A 24,846-nucleotide genomic window follows, 5' to 3' on the forward strand; every position below is an offset into this window, starting at 1 on the left:
TTTTAAAAGATGAGGATACTGAGTAAAGAGAGGTTTAATAAATTGTCCAAAGTGACACAGTAAGAAGTAAAGCCGGGATTTGAACATAGGCAATTTGGTTCTAGAATCTGTGCTGTGCTGCCTTAGGAGAGCCAGATTTTGGCTCTAAGAAAAATTATGCAAAAGGGAAAATTACACAGTGATTAAAGCCATTTGTGTATCAAAAACCTTGTCTTTCTGAGACAGTGAGTCCCACACAACTGCAGGTGTTCATGTTCAAGCTGGACTACCACTTGGCTAAATACGGTAAGTCTTGCTACGCAAAGTGCTATCCATGGGTGAGCAGTAGTGACAACACCTGACAGCTTGATAGAATCTCAAGCTTTTTCTCAAAACCACTGAATATCAAAGTTTAAGAAGCACTGTAGTACAGGATTTTCATGCACCAGGGAGTACTAATGCAGAGGTTAGGAGCATGGCTGTATTGCCAGACAGGCCTGAATGTGAATCTCCGCTAGACCAGTTTCTAGCCATGTCATTCATTTGTCTAAACCTCAGGTTGCTACATCTGCAGTGAACCAAATCCCCTGGGGTTGCTGTGATTTAATGGGTTTATAAAAAGGGCTTCCCTGATGGCTCAGACAGTAAAGAATCCACCTGCAATGCAGGAGACCTGGGTTCGACTCCTAGTTTGGAAAGATCTCCTGGAGAAGGGCATGACAACCCACTTCAGTATTCGTGCTGGAGAATTCCCATGGAAAGAGCAGCTTGCCAGGCTACAGTCCATGGGGTCGCAAAACGTTGGACACAACTGAGCGATTAAGCACAGAGCACAATGAGTTTATATATGTAAAGCACTCCTCACAATGCCTAATACCCTATAAGTACTTAGTAAATATAAAATACTACTAGAAATAGGTACCAGATATAAGGCTGAATCAAATAAATCCCTCTCAAGATCCCACTCAATTTGAAAAGTCTATTTTTCTATGAACTAAGTATATCAGGGTATAAAAAACAAAAACAAAACCCCAAAATATACAAAGGCAAGCAGCAGCCCTAACCTACCAATTAGGCATTGAGTTTCCCAGTGTAGAGGGCACATGAAAAGGGATAACACTCTTACCTTCCTCATTAAGATGACTGCAATAAGAAAAAAGTATTACTTTCATTTTCGACCACAGAGCCTAGTAAATACTATTTACTATTAAATGCTATTTTCAACTTTCAAAATACTTAAAATCAATTTGAAGAGGGAAAGGAATAAAAAACAGAAAATCAGATGTCTGTCTTTGAAAGATTAACTTAACAAAATACAGGAAAGATAAGCCTAAATGCTACCTATAATACTCTAAAACTCATTTGGCATTTTATCAGTAACACTTGTACAGCCCAAGCCTAGAAAACCAAACAATCCTATTAAAGACAAACAGGAAAGAATAATTTAAAATACAAACTACAACATAGTATTTGGAAACCAGTGGTTAAGAATGGATTGGAAAATGCAACCATAAATGGAGCAATAAAAATGAAATTCTTGTTAAGCATATTCTTAACTTTAAGGTAAAAGATACTGTCAATACTGATTTGTGCTGTCTACCCTGTATGACAATAAGACAGGATGTCAACATGTCTAGACCCACGTAAGCCTTTTTCCAGTGAGGCATTCACAAATTTAAATTATGGTCATGGCTGTCAAATGGCAACAGGTGGGTGCGTTCACATGCCAAAAGCATTATGGAGAAGGAAAAGAAAGTTTAGATAGAACAATAATATATTAGGCCTGAGTAAACAAGCACCATCACAGAAAATGCTGGCTGACCTCATTTCCTTCTGGTAACTCAGTACATGCAGTATGTGCACTAACTACTTGTCCATTCCAGAATGGACTGCCAAGTCCTGGAGCCAATATTTACAATATTAATGCTCCAATTAGTCAGATACCTTTAAGAAAAACTGGAATGGTTTTACCAGATTCTTGGACCTAATTCCTTGAAGGGCTTTTAATGTCTAAGATCCTAAATGCATATTAAAGAGGGTATTAACTATGTATCTTGTCATTAAATGCAAGCAGGTTGAGTATTCACGGAAACTGGGTTGACAGAAACATTACCTGGTGTGAACCACTTTAGTTTTTCTTTAATGTGGCACTCTAACAATGTCCTGAAACACAGAATGGTCCGAAAGCAGATCTGGGATATAATACCATCTGAGACAAAAAGTAATGTGATTTAAGAAGTCACAGAGACCATTAACAAAAATATTACTGTGATTTCAGTAGTTTGCATGTTGGAAAAGGAGAGAAACATGGCATTTATGCATTGCTTACCTTCCCATCCAAAGACTAGCCTGACAAGATGTTACAGACGCTGAGTTTTCATCAGGGTCTTCAGAGGTGGAGCTCTGTGCCAATACTCCTGCTGCTTGACTTGTGATGTCTTTATAAAGCTGGATAAACTGGTACAAATTCATGATCCGTGATGCTTCCACAATGCCACTGCTTTTGTTAATCTAAAAATACAAAGAAAATGAAAAAAAAAAAAGTTGATAATCTTTCTGATTGATTTTTCCCAAAAAGGGGAACAACTATTTAGTCACCTAGGAAACAAAGTTTGCCAATTATGTAACGAGAGAGAGAGAGTCTGAGCAAATGAATAGTATCACTTCCTCTATGTTTGCAGGGTTCAAAATACACAATATTTTCTCCTGTGATAGTCAAAATAACCTGTAGGGTTGATTAGGCATCAACCTGTTTAGTAGTGGAGGTCAGGCAATTTTCCCAGACTTAAAGAAATGAATTTTAGAGATCAGTATTAACAATCCTTTTAATTTATTTAAATAATTTCTTAAAGATTTAGTTGAATCCAACAACCACTTGCCATTCTACTATAACTGAAACAGATTAGTTTCTTGGATATCTTAAGTTCTATTACATACCAACACTTACAAACTGAAGCAAGAAAACTACAGTAAAGTAAATCCTAACAAAAAGTGGTTGAATTTTTCCCAACAGGTCATTTTGAACTTTAGCATGAAGTAGAATCATTGGTCTACAGGTTGTAACTCTCCCCACTCTAGCTTACATTCTTTTTTTTTTTTTTAATCTCATATTGCATTTTTGATGTCTTTTTCTTAAAATCTCTTTTAAGAAAATTGCTTTACATCTCACTTACATTCTTTTTAAAATATTTATTTATTTACGGCTGTGTGGGTCTTCATTGCTTCATGGGCTTTTCTCTAGTTGTGGCGAGCAGGGGCTACTCTTGAGTTGCAGAGCATGGATTCTAGGGTTTGTAGGCTTCAGTAGCTGCAGCTCCTGGGCTCTGGAGCAGAGGCTCGGTAGTTGTGGCGCAACAGCTTAGATGCTTTGCAGCATGTGGGATTGTCCCACATCAGTGATGAAACCCATGTCTCCTGCACTGGCAGGCAGATTTTTTACCACTGAGCCACCACCAAAGCCCCGAGCTTCCATTCTTAATGTGAGGAGGTACTGGGGGCAACTGTGAGGTAATAGGTAAGGAGAGACAACATTGCTTTCATCTGTCTTGGGAAGTCATGTAGTATGGCATATATTCTCTTTTAAAATGAGCAAAGCCAGAAGGATTGAGGGCATTGTATTCTTGGATAAAGAACTTGAAGTAATCAAAGACAGGTTATAAAGATGTGAAAGACTTCCTGTCAACACAGGAGGTACCACAGAAGACAGTGGGAACTATTAAATGCAACTAAAGTATGAAGTCTGTTAAGTGCATATCAAAGTACACGGAGCAAACAGAATCAGAAAGCATTTAGAGAGAAACGAAGAATAGAGGAGAGATACAGAGTAGGCCCTAAAATTGTAAATGAGAGTTTTAAAAAGTATTGTTGGAACTGGGGACATGAGAAAGTGAAGTAGTTCGATTATATTAAAAAACATGTTACAGCAACATTTCAATATTTTGAAGAATAACAGTTGTAATTAGCATTTATTGTTTATTACTTGAGAAGACAGTAAGAGAAAAAAGTTGAGAATCAAGTATGAATCAGAATCCGTATTGTGAAAATGGAGGAACCATTTCTAATAGAAAATTGATTCAGTTTGGGGAAGGTTAAGAGTCTATCTGGAGATGCAAATATGTAATATTCTTTGCAATAGATTATACATGGGGTAGAGAACAAATAAAATTACAGGTGATAGGAATTTATGTGGGGTAACAAAAAAAGACTTTCAGAGCTGAGGAAACTGAGCCAGTCTTCCTTCAGAAATGCATAGTTTAGAAGAAATCAGGGAATAATTCACATAAATTTCATATTTAATAGCAAAGTTTATCAAACTGCAATTTTTAAACTACTTGAAGTATAGTTGATGTATAATTATAGGTATACAATATAGTGATTCATAATTTTTAAAGGTTATACCCCATTTATAGTTATTATAAAATATTATCTATATTCCCTGTATTGTACAATATATCCTTGTAGCTTATCTTACACCTTATAGTTAGTCTTCTTAATCCCCGAACCTTATATAGCCCCTCCTCCTTTCCTCTCCCCACTGGCAACCAATAGTTTCTTCTTTACATCCATGAGTCTACTTTCTTGTTATATTCACTACAAACTATAATTATTATAATCATAGGATTTACACAACAAATATTTACCAATACATATAGGCTCTATATAGGGACTCCTGCTCTAGCACTAGTGACACCATGTATAAAAACCAGATAAAAATCCCTGCCCTCATGAAGATTACTCTATAGGTTGGAGAGACAAAATATAGATAGGATGGAAATAAGTGTTAAGAAGAATATTAAACAGAGGAGAGAAAATGCTGAACGGCTGCAGGGAAGGCCTCACAGCGGTGCCATTTAGGAACCTGGAAAGAAGCACAGGGTCCAGCAAGGAGCCCAGGGCAACTGGAACAAAATGAGAGAGGGAAGACTGGTAGAAGATGAGGTTAGGGAGTGAGGTGGGGCCAAATGTATAGGACTTTGCTGATCACAGTAATGATTTTGGCTCTTATCTCAAGTACATGGCAAGTCACTGGAGGGTTTTGAGCCAAGGAAAATTAAGAGCTAATTTCACTTCAGATTATGAGTGGAATAGACTGGTTGTTGATCTGAGACTAGACAGAATGGGGACAAGGGCAGAGAAGCAAGGAGATGAGTTAGAAGGCACCTGGGATAATCCCAGTGAGAAATGATGGTTGCAAGGAGTAAGGTAATAGCAGTAACAATGGTTAAAAGTTGGTCACATTCTGAATACATTTTGAAGAGCAACCTATCAGGATTCAATTATGCACTGACTGTGGGGTGGGTATAAGAGAAAAAGAGAAGTCAAGATGACTCAAAGGTTTTGGTCTAAGTAACAAGACAGATGAAAATAATATAATTAATGAAGCTTCTAAACAGCCACCTTAGTCCATAATTTTAATTAATTCGTTAATTTTCTAATATTTCCACAAAGTATTCCATTTAAAAATTATTTAGATTGTTTTTTGTTTAAACCGGTGGTAGAGGGGTTTTCTGTGATTTGTAGCTGATGGCAATTTAAATGACAGAGGAATGAACATTCTAGATGAGGGAGCTCAATAAGCAGAGGCACTGAGATGGGAAAGTTGCAGCTACACAGCCTTAAATTAGTTAAGCCTGATGAGACTGTAGACTGCAAAAGGGGACAATGATAAAACAGAAAAGACAGTCTGGAGCCATATTGCAGAAGGCCTCAAATGCCAGGTTAATGAGTTGGAAATTTTTTTTTTTAACATCTATTTAAATCACTGAGTCTTCACTGCTATGCACGAGCTTTCTCTAGTTGCAGCGAGTGGGGGCTACTATTTGTTGTGGTGCACAGGCTTCTTTTTGTGGTGGCTTCTCTTGTTGCAGAGCACCAGCTCTAGGGCACACAGACTTCAGCAGTTGCGCTACAAGGGCTCAGTAGCTGCAGCTGTAGGGCTCCAGAGCACTGGCTCAGGAGGCTTAGCTGCTCCGAGGCATGTGGGATCTTCTGGAATCAGGGATCAAACCTGTGTCCCCTGCTTTGGCAGGCAGATTCTTAGCCACTGGATCACCAGGGAAGCCTGAGTTGGGACTATTTTGAAGCCAAGGAAGAATTGTTGAGGAACTTTAGACAGAAAAGTGATCTGATGAGAGTCGTGCTTTAGAAAGGCTATTCTCATAGCATCACAAATTAGAATTAGGAGAGGAGTCTGAAGGTGCAGAGACTAATCACAGAATCTAAAGTAATCTAGATGAGAAGAAAGAGGGGCCTAAGTATTAGTTACAGTCTCCTTGAGAGTGTGAACTCTGTCTTACAAATAAACTCAAGTGAAATATAGTAGAGGTAAAACCGAAAAGATCAGCTGGATGGTTACTGTGGAAGTGAGAGCAAGAAAAGGAGAAAGAAAGTATATTATTTCAAAAATGACCTTTGTCACTAGTTTTTATAAATTTACCCATGTATCCTATGAAGTAGACTTGCAAATAGTCCTAAAAGATTATGTACACTGTAAACTCACAGACAATGGGAATATGGAAGATACTTAATTTGAATGGATTTTACACATTTTAAGCCCAGTTCTTAATTTCTTCTTTATCTTATTTCTTTGCAAAGTCAAAGGTTGCAGATTCCCAAAGTTCTTTTGGGGAGCATGCATATTTACAGCACTGTAAAAAACCTCTAATGAATTTAATATAAATATAATCCCCGAAACAAACACAAAATGGAAAAATATGTGGTTGGTATACAATTTTTGAGACCATGAGTCAAACTATAAACAACAAAATGTGACTGTTGATCAAGTTATTTCAGCATGTATTCTGTTATTTCTGAAGGTGCAGAGATAATACATTCTGTTATTTCAGCATGTATTCTCTTTCTTCTTACCTAGATTACTTTAGATTCTGTTATTAGTCTCTGCACCTTCAGACTCCTCTCCTAATTCTAACTTGTGATGCTATGAGTATAACCTTTCCAAAGCACAACTCATCAGATCACTTTTCTGTTTAAAACTCCTCAACAATTTGTAACATATTATACACTATATAAAGTTACACTGCTACCCCAAACTAGTATCATATTATCTAATTCTGATGAATAATGTAAAAAATTTTTGAATGATGGTTCTCTCACAGCTATTATAGTGCTTTTTAAAATTTGGACTTAAAAAAAAAATCAATAAGCAAATGTTCAATGTGGATAGACCCAGTTGAATGGTATTAAATGATACTGTATATTTTCTTTAAACCAACTGTAAACTTGAACAGGTGCCATTCAACTTCAGTCAAGGGTAGAATTAGTCCACATTTATTCAAGTGTGGAAGTAAGATCTTGGTCTTTGCTAATCTAATCCTCTTAAAAGTTATTTTATTACTTAAATAGATTAGACCTTCAAATTTGATCAACTAAATAGAATCAATCCTACTACACTTACAGCTTAGTAGAGGCAATAAACCTATTGGGGAAATGTGGCATATTGTTTGGGTAATATCCAGGATCCATGATACAAAAGAAAAAAAATCTCCTTACCCAGGAATTCTTTATAGATTGATCAGGAGTTGAATTAAGGACATTCATGACTGCCCAACTTATTGTTTATAGGACTATGGATGATTTTATTGTATTTAACAGCAGGGGCTGAGATAGGAGAAAGCTTAATAAAATTCATTCCTTCATTTTCACCAAAAGTTCACTGGCCTCAAAAAGGTTAAGAACCACCTATTCTAATCTACCCATTAGTGGATAAGGCTTCCTGATACTCTATGACTGCTGCCATCACAGTTTTTTTTTTTTTTTTCCATCACAGTTTTTTACATAGTTGATATACTCATTTATCTTAAATTTAAAGATGAATTAAGAGACACAGTGTACTGATGGTGAAAATCCCTTAACTAAAAATAATTTACAAAAAAAAAACAAACAAAAAAAAACCCAAACCCACAATCCATTGTAAAACTAAAAATTACTTTTAACCCCCCCAACCAAACCAAAAAACCAACACTTTCTAATGGATTTTTAAATTATCATTTAACAAATAAAACCTAGTGTTTTTAAAAGAAATTATCTCATAAGATACTTTAATTTTTAAGAAGTCATCTTAGAGCTACGTAGGGTGTCACTTTAGGATTCCATAGTCAGTTCAAATCCAAAAAGAGAAGTACATGATAAAGATGAGAGTTTACTACTGCCTTCCTTGAGTATAAAAATTTCTGCTATATGACAAGTATATAACCAGTGAAATTTAGTTAACCTGGAAGAGCCATCAAAATTATTTTACACAGTTTTACAAATAAATATTAATAAAAACCAAATTATAAATATTTATTTCTGCTATATTATATTATACTAATAATTACAGTTCTAACCACCAAAATAGTTTAAGTTTGGAGCTAGAAGTTTCTATCACTCTTACCTTGGTACAGACCACTCGTACAACCACTTTCCAAAAGGCAGAGGAATCAGAGCCAGGTTGTACCTCAAAGAGAAGATGTTTTTCCTGGCCAGAAGCCACTTTAGCAGTTCTGAAAAGAGGCAAACACATTCATTAATTTTATTAAAAGTCATATAAAATAATGGAGCTATGAGACCAGATTCAAGAAAGTTTAAGGCAGAGGAGGAAATGTGAAGAAAACACAGAAAGGCAAGTAACATTAACAGTGATTGTAATAGTTAAGATTCTTAAAATACAGGGATAGAAAATGTTTTGACTATACACATACAATTTAATTTCCAAAATGGACAGCATAGTGGAACGATGTTTATAAATCTATTTTTCTCAGATCTATATCTCAATGGTCTTTAAATTTCTAATAAAGACATTTAGGAAAAAAAATGTATACAAAGAATCAGGTACTTAAAGAAAAAATTCAGCTGGTTTCATTTATCCCAATTTTGACTACCGCCTCAGATATATTTAAAATATGAAAAAATCTTGCTCTTGGTTGAGTCTTTCCTTAAGGAACAACACATATTTTTATAGATAATTTGAAACTGGATAAAGCAAATGATTTTGAGACATCAAACTTTACTCTCTTCTAGCAGAGTCATTCTAATTTACAAAGAAAGAGAATACTAACACAAGAATATAACACTTTTTAGGATAACTCAATATTATGCATAAGTGTCAATTTAAATCCATTCAAAGACATAATTAAGTATTGCAGCTCCTTTTTTATTTTTTAAATCATTACTCAGATTTCTCTCTGAATACCAGTGGGGATATCACATTCAGAGCTAAGTAACTTTCAGTTAAATAAATTTAGGCCTTTGAAAATTAAGCAACTAGCCCTAGGTAACAAAATCAGCCAGTTAAACTAGTACTGCCAGTTGTCAGTTCCATTTTCTAGCTATCAAGTCATGCTTCTTTTATGTAAGTTTAACTATATAATTCTCAGACAGCACTGAATTTGTGAAATGCCCAACTCTGGTCCATGGAGATTGGTTTTAAGAAGCAAATATAGTCAGAAACATTCTGTTCTAAATAAATAAAAGGGAGACACACTATACTATCGTCTCTGTATTACACAGTAAGCTTAGCTTGTGGATGCTTTCATAGGACACATTTTATCCAGTATCTTTAGACCAAAAAACAAAATTTCAAAGGACAGACTAGGTTTTTTTGTATATAAGTTCTAAGACTTTAGGGGATGGCAAATGTCATTGATTACTTGTTAGAAAGTTGAAACAATAAACTTTATAAAAAAAGTATTTCACTTTTATGGTACTATTAAATTCACAATCCAATTTTATTTCCTAGGAATATGTTCTCAAAAGTAATGACTCAAATGCTACCATTTGTATGATCTTAAAAAAAAAGAACAAAATAAAATGCTAGAGTTTTAAAAACCATGACTACATTTTTATTATAAAAGATCAGACAATAAACAAATACACACAGTAAAATGTAAAATCCCTCTTATCTGCCCACTTCCCCATCAGTTCACCAGAGACCCAATGTGTATCCTTCCAATTCATTGTCTATGCATTTACATACAGGATCATCCCTATATCCATACAGGGTTCTTTTTTTTTTTTTTGGTTTGTTTGTTTTTAATGAGTGAAATCCAATGTTTTTAAAAGAAATGCTGTTCTAATATAACTTTTAAGAGTCAATAATGCTTTATTCTTCATGACTGGCTAATGACAGGATGCTCCAGCCATGTCCATAAAAAGACTTATTTCCTTCTTTTTATCTAAGTGTTCCAGATAGCCAAGTATGTCTCTTATCTGATATAGCTATAACAAAACTTAAGGAGTACATTCATGTATTTTACCCTAAACTATTAATGGTGACTATAATATAAATTGATATATGCTAAATGGTCCCAAACTTCTAGGTGATTTTGTTTGGCCTTTTCCAGGTTTAAGGAGAGGTAATGTGGGATAATGGGAAGAACTTTAGATTTAGGGAAAGCTGGTTGATTTAGGGAAATCAATACTTGAGTAATCACTTTAGACCTCAGTTAAAACTTTAGTCTGTCAGCAGAGTGCCCTGCACATACTCTGTGTTCAGCGAATGTTAGCTAAGTTGAATAGACTAAAGAGAGAATCTTTAAAAGGTTTAAAAGGCAATGCCAATAAGTTATAACTATACCTTCAGAGAGATAGAAGATACATATATAAAGAGTCAGATACGAGTGCTGCTAGAGGAAGACTTAATAGAAGTGACATCTGCTCTCCTGTCACTAGGGAGAATACACAAACAAAAATGGAGTATTTTAAAAGTATAACAATCTGGGGTCATTCAGGGACAAAGAGCCCTGTGTATTTTAATATCTTCTATACAGATCAGTATAAAAATTGATTTAATAAAGAATAATTCACAAAGAAAAGGCTAAGTTCTATTAGGTGTGCTCTTTAAGGAGGCAGAGAAGTTTATATTCCATCTTAGAAATCCATTCAAGAATTAAGTAGAGATTTAAAGAAAGTGAAAGTGAAAGTTGTTCAGTTGTGTCCAACTCTGTGACCCCATGGACTATACAGTTCATGGAATTCTCCAGGTCAGAATACTGGAGTGGGTAGCCTTACCTTTCTCCAGGGGATCTTCCCAACACAGGGATCGAACCCAGGTCTCCCACATTGCAGGGGGATTCTTTACCAGCTGAGCCACAAAGGGAAGTCCAAGAAAACTGGAGTGGGTAGCCTATCCCTTCTCCAGGGGATCTACCCAACCCAGGAATTGAACCAGGGTCTCCTGCATTGCAGGTGGATTCTTTTACCAACTGAGCTATCAGGGAAATCCATCAAAGATTAAAAGATGATCAGAGATTTAAAGATGATAGCTAATTAGAAAACATTTATAAACAAAACATCTTATTCTTCAGTGATGACAAACAAATTACTACCATATAGGCATGTATCTGGCAAAATAGTGGTTCAGTGGACAATCACAGATTTATTATCTAGATGAACTGGCTGATAGAAACCTGAAGTGCCCTTTGACTATCCTAGGCGCCTTTCTCTAGATGACTAATTGGTATATTCTCTTCTGTTATTCACCTTCTTCAGTGCTTTAAAACAAAGGTCAATTTATATGCCCATGATCAAAATTCAATTTTAAGTTCTTTCCATTATTTTAGGCCTATGACATATTTTGAAACAGTCACATAGAAAGTATTAAGGTATTCAATAAATACCTGCTACCCACTGCTGCTGAAAACATTAAGTCTTACCAATCAACACTTCTGGTTATTTTTCAGACAGTCACAACATTGGAGCATATGTTAGGGAGAAAAAATAAAATGAAAAGAGCAAGTCTTACACATCATTAAGTTCTGCTACTCTTCCAAGAAATTCTTCATAAGTTAAGGAGCCACTTTCTCGAACCAATGTGACATGTTTTGCTACCTTTTCTGGTAACTTGTTAAGAACCAACTGTGTCTGATCCGAAATTTGCTGTCCCATGATGAGATGATGTCTTATGAAATCCAAAGAGTGTTGCTTCACATAGTTTCTGTCAAACATACATAAAAGTTACTTTTATGTGCAATATAAAAATGGCAATATACCCATCCCTTCAACAAAATAAAAACAAGAATACTTTTAAGTGAGATCTCAATAAACTCGCATGAACCTAAGGTGGAATTTCAACAACTATAAAGATTTACAGTTCTATTCTTCTAAAGATCATATAGTTAAATAAGAAAACAGGATTCATTTATCTTATTGGGAGGGTGCATTTCTACAATTTTGTCTACTTGGCAACCATTACACACACACGGGCATTTAATTGACTATATTTAATGGGAAGCTTATTTACCTCATGTAATTTTCCTAAAAACATTTCCTGACTGCTCACCACATGTCAGGCTTCAAACTAAGGGCCTTCTTATACTATCTCATCTATTTTTTCCAATAACCCTAAGAAGTGGGCATTATTATAGCCCTAGTTGACAGATGAGAAAATAGAATTGAGTGACTTATCTAAAGTTAAACACTTGGTAAATGGTTGAAGTGAACTTTAAACTCATGTTTTTTTAGATTCTTGTGCTTATCTTCTTCAGTTTAGTTCAGTTTAGTTGCTTAGTCATGTCCAACTCTTTGTGACCCCATGGACTGTAGCACGCCAGGCCTCCTTGTCCATCACCAACTCCCAGAGTTTACCCAAATTCATGTCCATTGAGTCAGTGATGCCATCCAACCATCTCATCCTCTGTCATCCCCTTCTCCTCCCACCTTCAATCTTTCCCAGCATCAGGGTCTTTTCAAATGAGTCAGTTCTTTGCATCAGGTGGCCAAAGTATTGGAGTTTCAGCTTCAGCATCAGGACTGATCTCCTTTAGGACAGACTGATTGGATCTCCTTGCAGTCCAAGGGACTCTCAAAAGTGTTCTCCAACAGTTGAAAAGCATCAATTCTTCAGCGCTCAGCTTTCTTTATAGTCCAACTCTCACATCCATACATGACTACTGGAAAAACCATAGCCTTGACTAGATGAACCTTTGTTGGCAAAGTAACGTCTCTGCTTTTTAATATGCGTCTGGGTTGCTCATAACTTTTCTTCCAAGGTTATATTCTTAAACACTATAATATTCTATGATGTATAATCATGATATAATAGATCAGCTAAAATTTTTATTGTAGAATTACTATATTTATAAATGTGCAACTTAATTCTAATTGTAAAATATATGTAAATTTAACAGATTTTTCAGCAAACTGAGCTACCTTACATTTTCTGCTTAGGAAAAAAAAGATAGTGCTTTGGCTTTTTAACTCCTCTAGGTATTTTAAACTTAGAATTTATGTAATTTGTTTTCTAAATATAAAGGTGATATTTTAGTTAAAAGTCTAGACCACTAATAACCTGCTATCAATGGAGATCAATAAGTTACTGAATTGACTTAAAATTTAATTACAAAAATTTATTTAGTAATCATTCAAATCATTAAAGATTCTATGTATCATGGCTAGAGAAGAGTTGGATATATTTATTCTAGATAGTTTTCTTTCCTTTGGTTAAAATAGAAAGTAAGATAAACTGTTAGTATTTATCTATCCTGATATGTCGGAGAAGGCAATGGCAACCTACTCTGGTACTCTTGCCTGGAAAATCCCATGGACAGAGGAGCCTGGTAGGCTGCAGTCCATGGGGTCGCTAAGGACACGACTGAGCAACTTCACTTTCACTTTTCACTTTCACGCATTGGAGAAGGAATGGCAACCCACTCCAGTGTTCTTGCCTGGAGAATCCCAGGGGTGGGGGAGCCTGGGGGGCTGCCACCTATGGGGTTGCACAGAGTCGGACATGACTGAAGTGACTTAGCAGCAGCAGCATCCTTATATGTTATAAAACTGAATAAAGAAATATGATTCAATATATATACCACTACTAGTAACAGTAAAATCAACAAATATTCGTTGACCACTTCTATTGGGTTACAATCTTCTAGGCACTTTACATGTATTCATAAATTTAGTCATTTAAATCCTCATGATAAACATTTTATAAACAAAGAAACAAGATAGTTAAGGAAATACGCGCAGAGAGGTTAAAGTAACAAAGTCAAAAATCAAGTAAGAGCTTTTTAAAAACTACAGTTGGAAAAAGAAAAAAGCATTAGAATTAAAAAAAAATCTAATTGCCCCTCCTCCAAGAAATTTCATTTTATTTACCCGTTAAAGACTATCATTTTACCTCACCTGAATTAATACTCATAGCATATAAAGCAGGTAAAATAGTAACAATTTATAGCAAATGTTCTGTCAGGAAATCTCCTTTAACATTTAATAAAAAAAAGTTAAAACTAAAATATTAACTATCTAACTTTAAAATATAAAATCATTTACAGTAAGAGTTCTCAGTAACCATAAATATGCAAATTTTGTCTTTTGGTATTCAAATCTAAAATATTATATTTGAGGCTTATTCTTTTAATCACTTTAAATATAGGAAAACTACAACTGTTCTAAAAAGAAAAACTCGACAATTACTGTTTTGAATCTGAGCCTACTTGGCAATGATAAGTATGTATTACAGAGATAAATGAAAGGAAGTTGTTGAGGAAGATCCAAGGCACTAAAAAAAAATCTCTGAAGGCAAAATTACATATTTTAAATATAGCCAAGTGCATTCATAACAACTGTATTCAAAGAGAAACAAAGATTTTAGCCTAGAGGAGATCTTGAGAGTATTCAATATTAGTGACTCCTGGATTTCACAAACTAGTCAAGTCTCAAAGCCCCGTGGTGCTGCACATTTGTTTCTATTGTTTCTATTCTAAGTAAGGACCGTGTCCAACAATAAACAAACAAAAAGAAATCCCTAAAATGTAACAAAAAATTTAAGAACTTACAACCTAAGAAATAGAAGGATATATTAATAATACTAGAATAAAAGTCCTTCCCAAGAAGGCAGTAATTTCACACTGACATACGCAAACACTACTGTCCTTCTTATTTTTCTTGTTCTAATCCAAATGTGTGAAAACATCATCAGGAGCCAAAGGTTGTACACCAGTGCTAGGGAGCCACTGTTACACAGCCTTTGAAAAATTAAATTCAATAAGCACCATACCCCCTGCATTGTGCTATGTTCTGGGGCTTCAAAAGTCAGTGCAAGAAACGTGGTTCTTGCCATCATGGAGTATCTGATACAGTGGGGAAGAGATAGCAATCACATAATAAATACATACAAAATGATAGGTCTTCCCTCATAGCTCAGTTGGTAAAGAATCTGCCTGCAATGCAGGAGACCCTGGTTCGATTCCTGGGTCAGGAAGATCCACTGGAGAAGGGGTAGGCTACCCACTCCAGTATTCTTGAGCTTCCCCGGTGTTTCAGCAGGTAAAGAATCTGCCTACAATGCGGGAGACCTGGGTTCGATCTCTGGGTTGGGAAGATCCCCTGGAGAAGGGAATTCCCACTCCAGTATCCTGGCCTGGAGAATTTCACTGACTGTATAGTTCATGGGGTCACAAAAAGTCAGACAGACTAAGCAACTTTCACTTTCACAAAATGGCAAGTGCTAAGCCAAACAAGTATAGAGTATTGAAAGCCTAAAGCCTGTAAAATCGGGACTTGACCTAGCCTTGTCAGAGAAGTCCTTGGGCAAACATTGGATCTGCCATCAGTCACAGTTCCCCAGAGAAGAGAGACGGGGCATGGCAAGGGGAGGACAGTCCAGGCAGAGACTAAGGAAAGTGCCTAACACAGGGAGGAGTATGGTAACTCTGAGGTAATTAAAAAGCTCAAGTGTGACTAAAGCCCAGACAGAGAGGGAGACTGCCACCAAGAGATGGGATGTTTACCAGTTTTGTTGATGACAAAGACAAGACTGCATGCCTGGTCAACCTACGGATGAGTCCAGTTTTAGTCACTGGAATGAATAATATCCACAGAATATTAGAATCAAGACTGAAAGTGTATATTTATTTTCTGAAACTGAATAAAGTATATCAAATATGACTAACTTGCTCAGGATCTAACCTAAATATGTTTTAAAATGCACATAAAGCACATAGGTAACATATGCTTAAAAGTAATTAAAATATAAATGGTCTGAAGGTTCTAGTCAAATACAGATAAGAAAGATGCTAAAATAATCCTAAATTCTTGCTAGAAGCAGATGTCCAGAGCAAGGGCCTAAAATTCCACTATGTTCTGTAACGGTTCCAACACACTGAAATTTTATAATGAGCTCTAAGAAGTCACACTTATTGTTTTAACTAATTAATCAATTAACTTGACTGCACCGGATCTTAGCTGCAGCACTCAGGATCTTTAATTTTCATTGTGGCATGTGGGATCTTTAGCTGCAGCCTGAAGACTCTCAGCTCTGGCATGTGGGATCTAGCTCCCCAAAACAGCGACTGAACCCAAGCCCCCTGCATTGGCAGCAGAGTCTTAGCCACTGGACCACCAGGGAAGTCCTCCAAGAAGCCACACATTTAAAGAGCACAATCATTTGAACATATTTGGGAAAGCACACAAGATGTTACGGATCTAGAGAAGGAAACAAAGCAATTTATTTTAGATAATCATGGTTCAGTAACAACATGACAGGTTTGTTCAAACTCTTGAAGAGCTTTCATATGGAAGAGGAAGTAACATTTATTTTATACAGTTACACAGACCAGAATGGCCAGTATAAATTAGGTGGACTTCAGGTCAATATAAAAATTTTCTATCATCCACAATCATCTAGAAGGGTTAAAAGCATGTGTGCCTGCTTTTGGAAAGATGGAGATGCTTAAGCAAAAATAAGTTTATCTAATTAGTGTTTTAGAGAAAATTCTTGCTTGAATGAGAAGTGGAGATGATCTCTAACCTAATATTTCACTCTCAAAATGAAAACTTAAATTCTCTCTAGCATTTCTATATTGATTTAATAAAAATGCAATAAAATATTCTAATCAACCAGACTGAAAACTTTACTTTATACCTACAATTCTTAACAAACAATTAAACTTTAGAGATATGTGGTCTTAAGATTTCATGTACAACATTAATGATAATTTAATCAATATGCCCATCAAACAAATAATAAAGAGATCTGGTTGCTTGTTTACTGAGTTAGACAAGTTAGGTGCCTTTTAAGAGGTAGAATTGTGGGAGGGCGGTTCCAGAGGGAGGGGGACATATGTATACCTATGATTGATTCATGAAGATGTATGGAAGAAACCAACACAAAACTGCAAAGCAATTATCTTTCAATTAAAAATAAATTTAAAAGTAAAATTAAATTTTAAAAAAAGAGGTAAAACTGTCATTATATGCAGATTTCATGATATTATATATAAAAAACCTTAAAGATTCTACCAAAAACCACTAGTTCTGATAAACAAATTTAGCAAGGTAGCAGGATATAAGATTAGCACACAGAAATATGTTTTAAAATTGCAGCCCCACTCCCTCCAAAAACAAAAACCTTAAACCTGACCAAGGAGCTGAAAAACTTATATGCTCTCAGAACTATAAAGCATTGATAAAAGAAGCTAAAGATACATGTATGTTTATGGCTGAGTCCCTTCACTGTTCACTATAAACTACCACAACATTGTTAATCAGCTATAGTGAAAGTGAAGTCGCTCAGTCTTGTCCGACTCTTCGGGACCGCATGGACTGCAGCCTACCAAGCTCCTCTGTCCCTGGGATTTTCCAGGCAAGAGTACTGGAGTGGGTTGCCATTGCCTTCTCCAACGCATGCATGCATGCTAATCAGCTATATCCCAATACAAAATAAAAAATCTATAAAGTTAAAAAAAAAACCACTTTGACACAAGTTAACATTTACTAAACAAATTTTATGATTTCATTTAGAAAATTCTGATATGACACATTAGCTGCTGCTAAGTCGCTTCAGTCACGTCCGACCCTGTGCAACCCCATAGAGAGCAGCCTACCAGGCTCCTCTGTCCCTGGGATTCTCCAGGGAAGAACACTGGAGTGGGTTGCCATTTCCTTCTCCAATGCTTGCATGCATGCTAAGTCGCTTCAGTCATGTCCGACTCTGAACGACCCCACGGACAGCAGCCCACCAGGCTCCTCCATCCACAGAATTCTCCAGGCAAGAATACCGGAGTGGGTTGCCATTTCCTTCTTGGCACATTAGCAATCACATATATTTACTCATAAAAGTTTAATTCATTAAAATTATTCCATACAAATACATGCATATATATATAAATCATAGACATGACCTTGATTAATAAACATTTGCTAATATATTTAGCAAAAAAAAAAAAAACAACCTGGGTATATATTCCCCCCAAAAAGAAAATGCTAATTTGGAAAGGTGCATACACCCCTATGCTCATGGCAGCATTATTTACAACTGCCAAGATATGAAAGCAACTTAAGTGTCCATCAACAGAAAATGAATAAAGAAGTGGTATGTAGATAGACAATGGAACCTACTCAGCCATGAAAAAGAATGAAATCTTGCCATTTGCAGCAACATGGATAGACTTGGAGGGTATTATGCTTAGTGAAATAAGTCAGAGAAAGACAAATACTGTATGGTATCACGTATATGTAGAATCTAAAAAAATAAAACTAGTAAATATAAAACAAACAGACTCATAGAGAACAAACTGGTGGTTACCAGTGGGGAGAGGGAAAGAGGGAGGGGCAAGATAGGAATAGAGGATTAAATATACAAACCATTGTGTATAAAATAGATAAGCTACGAGGATATAGTGTACAACACAGGGAATATAGCCAATATTTTATAATAGCTGTAAAATATTATCCCCCCAAAAAAGAAAATGGTCCATTTTGTTTCTATATTGTTTTGAATTGGTGTCCTAACTTTGAAGAAAATTTATAATTTGAAGCAGCATATTAACTCATCTTGTAATTGTACTTGGTATCAGGAAGCCTGATTATTAACTCCTCAGATTAAAAGAGAAAACTATCTACAGACTACTGAAAGAGCATGGAACAGTGTCTCTCAACCTGTTTCAGTGGAGAAGGCCCCTGACTCACAGTTCATTTTGAATACCATAAAAAGATAAATATGAGTCCATCTGAGAATAAAAATATGGCTCTGCAATCTAGATGCAATAAAATCACAATCAAGGGTGCATGCATGTTCACAAAACAATCTGCTGAGGCCACCCTCTAGTCACCCCCCACAGGTTTTTCAATGTCCCTCTTTGGTGACTCGGCACATTCTTCTGTCAAAGCACACATCATCAGTTAGGTCACTTGACCATCCCCCTCTGTGAGCTTCTTGAGGGTAGCAGCTGCGTTCTCTTTTCTGGCAGATACATAAGCACACAATAAATGTTTACCAACGGATACAGTAAATACTGTTGACAGTCTGGGGTTTTTTATTATTCACTTAGTATTTTTTTGACTTTTGTTAACTTGTTCAGTCATCTACTAGTTGGGAGAGAGGTTGATGTTAAAAAAACACAGGGAAGAAAAAATAGAAAATTTATTGTTAATGTTTACATGAATTGAGAAGTATTCATTATTTGATATGAGCAAAATACTTCCCTGTAGATCATGAAACAGCGGGTATTGAACAGGAACTTAATTTGTAAACCACTGGCATACAATTTAGCAAAAGATAAATCTCTGGTCAAGACTTAAAGAACTGGCCGCTCTCATACTATTGTGCCCCTATAATTTAGTCCTTTCAAGCAGGATAACAATGTGCTTTCAAAAAACATTTGAAGGATTTTTCTAAATAAAGAATAACTGTTATTCTGAAACTCATAATATCAAGGATTCCAAAAATGCCACATTCCCTAGTGTGTGGTAACTCATACACTTGATCCCTTCTTTTTCTAACAAAATGAACTTTTGTAGTTCAAATATTCTTTATAAAGATATAAAAATCACATCATGGGTAACTGGAAAAAAAAAACTTCATGAAAATTTAAACCATATCCATTCATAAAAGGATTAAACAAAGATGAAAAGCCTAGAAGTGTAACAAGATGACTAGTTCACAAATACTGAGGTATTTAGAAAACCTCTCTGAAACCTGATCTCCATGAAATTTTGTACGAATTTCTTTACTTAAAAAAGAGATATTTATAGTTGAAACTATTTTCACTGTTATTTAGCATCAGTGATGCTAAAAGTACTAAAAACTAAGGTTCCTAAAGATACTATTTATTACTCATTATACTCAAACTGTAGATCAAAAACAGATTATCAGCTGTCCTGCAAGACAAGAAATTTATAGAAGTTATAAAAGACCATATTGAAACAATTAGACTAGTCAGAGACACTATAGAGTCTGGAATGCCTGTTACAGACTCAAAGATCTTAATCAGACAAAAATCTCATACAAAGAAAAACTACAAAAGGATAGTACTTGGAGACTGAAAGCATGGATTTCTGTTATCACCAGGATGTTTACTAGTACATTTCATATCTGGAAAAATGCAATAACTAGACTTGTAAGAATTCTCTTTGGACCTTCTCTGCCTTTTGGGGAAGAGAAAGGAAGTGTGGCATGTGTTTAAATATGAACTAAGATGGCACAGGTGGTAACACACACCAAATATAAAGTGCACTTATACCAAATGACAAAGAACATATTTCGAAAACATATAATCATATTCTGAGGAAAATATTTAGAAACTGCAGCCAGGCAGCATCAGAGGAAAGGAGAAATATTCATACAATTTTTGTGTTCTGAATTCAGAAAGCATTGCTTCTTAGAGGGGAGATGCTTTCCAACATAGAGGCGGCTAATTCAGGATTGTTGGTCCAGGGCCCCTCATGTTCCAGATGAAATTCGGAACGGATGGAGCTCGTGTTATAGCAATAAGAATGGGCAGAGGAAGATGCAAAAGAATCACTCCACGTAGAAGATCTAAGAATTGTAAACCACAGGAAGGGTCACAGCCGCTTTATCAATACGCAGAGACAAGAACTGAATCATCCGGCACCGTGAAACAAGCCAGGGTCAGAATACAGGGGCTGGGGATAAATATTAACAATAGCAGTAAGCCCACATTCTAACACGGTAACACGATAAAAATAACAAACAAATCATTCAAAAGCGGCACAGAAAGTTTCCCTTCCAGGAATGATTACTACAATTAGTAGCAGTTAAACTTCTGATCTTTGCCGGGTCCCATGGTAGCTGGTTTGACAAGCTCAGGCCTTTCGGAAGGGGAGCAGCCTGAGCTAATTTAGAGAGGGTGGGCGGGTTAAGTAGACGGACTCGGATATTTCTGAGCCATTAGCCAGGCAAGGGTTTCTAACATGGGGTGTCCACGGCAGCGGGGGCGCACAGGTTTCCAGCCTCACCAGTGCGTTAACTCAACACACCGGCCACCCTCCCACCACCGCCCCGCCTCAAAGCGCACCTGCACTCGCAACCAACAGCTACGTCCGCTGGCCGACTGACTGCGCCGGCGGCAATATTCAAAAGCAGGTCCGCGCTCGAGGAGAAACAAGTCTCTCTCCTGGTCCCCCAGAACCACCCTCCCCAAACGGGACAAGCCACTTCCACGCCCTGTCACTGGAAACCACCGGGTCAGAGACAGTGCGACCATGGAAGGGCCTCCCAAGCTAGCTCCGCTTCCTAAGCCGAGGCCTAGAAACTGCGGCGGCGGGGCGGGGCTTGACTCCCTACGTAAGCCCGGCGCTGCAGTAGAGGCTTGGCGGGTGTTCCTACTCCCTGTAGGAGGGCTGAGGAGCAGCTGGGAAGGGAACCGGCAACAGGCTAGCGCTGCGGAGCTCACCCCAGGTTCAAGGCATCGCGCTTCCGGGAGCCGCCGCGCCGCCTCAGCCAGGCTCACAGACCCGCAGGCGGCGACGGCGGCGGCGGCACCGACCACTACCGGGTCGCACTTCAGTGACGCACTAAGTCCCGCCTCCAGCGCGTTGCTTGGAGACGGTGCCCAACCTTCTCCAGACCTTCGAAGAGCTGACTGCGCTTCTTCTGAGGACCTGCGAGGCCTCGGCCTCGGGGGCCATCCGAGAGGGAAGGGTGGCGGCGAAGGCCAGAGGGGACCGTGCGCTAGAGGCGGCAGCAGAGGCCTCGCCTCGCAGGTTCTTCAAGTCTAAGGCTCCGTGGGGCGGCAGTGGGTGCGGCCTGGCCGACTGCCGCCTTTGCTGGCCCCATTCCCCTGGCGAGAGCCCGCCTGGTGACAGAGGTACTGCGATCCCTGATTTGGTCAGCACTTGAATTCCAAGTCACTGCTTAGAAGGCCTCCAACCTCCTGCTGGTCATAGCTGCACGAGTGAAAGTGCAAGTCGCTCGGTCGTGTCTGACTCTTTGCAACCCCAATGGACTGCAGCCCGCCAGACTCCTCTGTCCACGGAATTCTCCAAGCAAGAATACTGGAGTGGGTAGCCATTCCCTTCTCCAGGGGATCGTGCCAACCCAGGGATGGAACCCAGGTCTCCCGTATTGCAGGTGAATTCTTTACCATCTGAGCCACCAGGGAAGCCCATCTCATTTCTTTTACATGAAGGGGGCCCATTATGCTCTCCTAGCTAGAATAAGCGGAGAAGGCAATGGCACCCCACTCCAGTACTCTTGCCTGGAAAATCCCATGGACGGAGGATCCTGGTAGGCTGCGGTCCATGGGGTCGCTAAGAGTCGGACACGACTGAGCGACTTCACTTTCACTTTTCACTTTCCTGCATTAGAGAAGGAAATGGCAACCCACTCCAGTGTTCTTGCCTGGAGAATCCCAGGGACGGGGGAGCCTGGTGGGCTGACGTGTGTGGGGTCGCACAGAGTCGGACACGACTGAAGTGACTTAGCAGAAGCAGCAGCTAGAAAAAGAAGCATTAAAGAGAAATACAGGAAATATACCAGCACAGGGTCCAAACCAGTAAGCCCTAGTAAATGACTATTATTATTTTGAACACATGTTGGCGAGATCATGGCTTTTCAGAACGTCCGTAGTGGATAATTGCTGTCTATTACGCACCTGTTGTGTGCCAAGTACTATACTAGACACTTTTTAGGCATTGCTTTTGTTTAAATAGTGTGCTTCAAGTTACACTGCCCGTGAATAACAGAGCAAGGGTTTAGACCCTGGTATGACTCACACTATCATCTTTATGCTTAGCAGCTAAACTACTTAAGCTTGTTGCCAGGCAAGAATGCTGGAGTGGGTTGCCATGCCCTCCTCCAGGGTAGCTTCCAACCGGAGGATTGAACCCGCATCTGTTAAGTCTACCTGCATTGGCAGATGGGTTCTTTACCACTAGCGCCATCTGGGAAGCCCAATCTTGCCCTCTAATAATAGGTAATATTTGTTGACCATTTACTATGTTCCAAGCCATGTGATGCTAGTGGTGAAGAATCTGCTTGCCAATGCAGGAGATGCAAGAGACACAGGTTTGTTCCCTGAGTTGGAAAGATCCCCTGGAGTAGGAAATGACAACCCACTCCAGTATTCTTGCCTGGAAAATTCCATGAACAGAGGAGCCTGGTGGGCTACATTCCACAGGGCCACAGCAAAGAGTCAGATACAACTGAGCACATGAGCACAAGTCCTGTTCTAAGTTCTTTAAAGGTATTAATTCATTTAATCCTTACAGCAATCCTATGAGGTGTGTAAAGTATTATTAATATTCTCAGTTGAAGAAACAGGCTTAAGAAAGTCAAGCTTTCCAAAGTCAATCAATTAGTAAGCAGCAGAGGCAGATTCAAACCCAAGCTGACCAAACCCTGAGCTTCTTGTTTAACAACTGTCTAAATAAGATGGTGAGAGGTCATTAGGGCCAGGTCCATGGCCTGTATACTCTTAAAAATTTTTTTTTACTGAAATATAGTTGATTTACAATGTGTACTCCTTTTTTATACCTTATGGAGAGTGTACTGAGGATTATCTCCTTGACAATCAGCACAAAGCCTGGCATTCAATAATTTTTCAACATTTGGACATTTGATGAATATTTGAATATGAGAAAAGCAAAGAGCCTAAAAATGAACCATACATTGTGATTTTTAAATATCTAATTAAACAAGATCATATAGTTGAGCCTAATCTGGGCCAGGAGTTAGGTCTATATCTTTGAAAAATTGCCTTCAATTAAATGTAGAGTAGGAGATTCTAGTCACCGCAATAAAACTGGACAAAGAAACTTTTAAAAAGGTATTCACATTGGAAGGAAAAAAGTTTAACATTGTATTTTCAGGCAAAAATACCATGGAATATTACCAAAAAAGCTACTCGAACGAGAATTGAGTTTCGTAGGATACCAAGTCAATATATAAAAATCAGTTTATTTTTCTATAGTAATAATGAAGAATTAGACTTTGAAGTTTTAAAGTACCCTTTAGCAGCAAAAAAACCGCCAAAACACACACACACACGTACATAAACCTAGGGATACACTTGACCAAAATGTGAAAGACATATACACTGGAAACTATGAAATACTATGAGAGAAATTAAACATCTAAATACAGGGATATGTCATGTTCATGGTTCAGAAGATTCAATATTAAAAAAATTTTTTTTCTCTGAATTGATCTATAGACAGGGCAAGTCTAATAAAAATCAAAGGAGATTCATTTTGTGGAAATTACCAAGCTGGTTCTAAAATTTCTATGAAAATGCTACCTAGAGTAGCCAAAACTGATTAAAAACAACAAAGTTGAGAGACTTATACTACCTGACTTCAGGACTTTATGATATACAGTAATAACACAGTGTGGTATCAGTGTAAAGACAGACAAAATGGAGTTAACTGAATAGGATGCAGAAATAGACCTATACAAATACGGTAAATTGATTTTCACCAAATATGCCAATGCAATTCAATGGGGGAAGGATAATCCTTTAACAAATGATGCTGAAACAATTGGATAGCCTATGATAAAAATAAAAATAAAAAATGAAAAGAATCTTGATCCTGTCCTCATTCCATATTCAAAAGGTAACCAAAAATGGATCATAAATCTAAATTTAAGTGCTAAAATTATTAATGTTATAGAAGAGAACATAGGAGAAA

The 24,846-nt window shown here is 37.4% G+C and overlaps 1 protein-coding gene across 2 annotated transcripts in view; it reads right to left on the minus strand.

Moving 5' to 3' along the window:
• Positions 1 to 21,723, minus strand: part of RNF141 (ring finger protein 141) — a 34,067-nt gene extending 12,344 nt beyond the window's left edge. Inside the window, exons 1-4 of one of the 2 annotated variants that reach the window (XM_065946263.1) lie at positions 21,612 to 21,723; positions 11,720 to 11,911; positions 8,372 to 8,480; positions 2,309 to 2,490 (exon numbers count right to left, since the gene is read on the minus strand). In XM_065946263.1, the coding sequence (XP_065802335.1) occupies positions 2,309 to 2,490; positions 8,372 to 8,480; positions 11,720 to 11,862 (434 nt within the window). In that variant the 5' untranslated portion in view covers positions 11,863 to 11,911; positions 21,612 to 21,723. Of the gene's footprint in view, positions 1 to 2,308; positions 2,491 to 8,371; positions 8,481 to 11,719; positions 11,912 to 21,233; positions 21,585 to 21,611 lie in introns of those variants that run through there. The other variant, XM_065946264.1, reaches the window with a different exon arrangement.
• Between the last annotated feature and the right edge of the window lie 3,123 nt (positions 21,724 to 24,846).

The sequence above is a fragment of the Muntiacus reevesi genome, chromosome 9 (assembly GCF_963930625.1).
Source record: "Muntiacus reevesi chromosome 9, mMunRee1.1, whole genome shotgun sequence".
Taxonomy (NCBI): domain Eukaryota; kingdom Metazoa; phylum Chordata; class Mammalia; order Artiodactyla; family Cervidae; genus Muntiacus; species Muntiacus reevesi.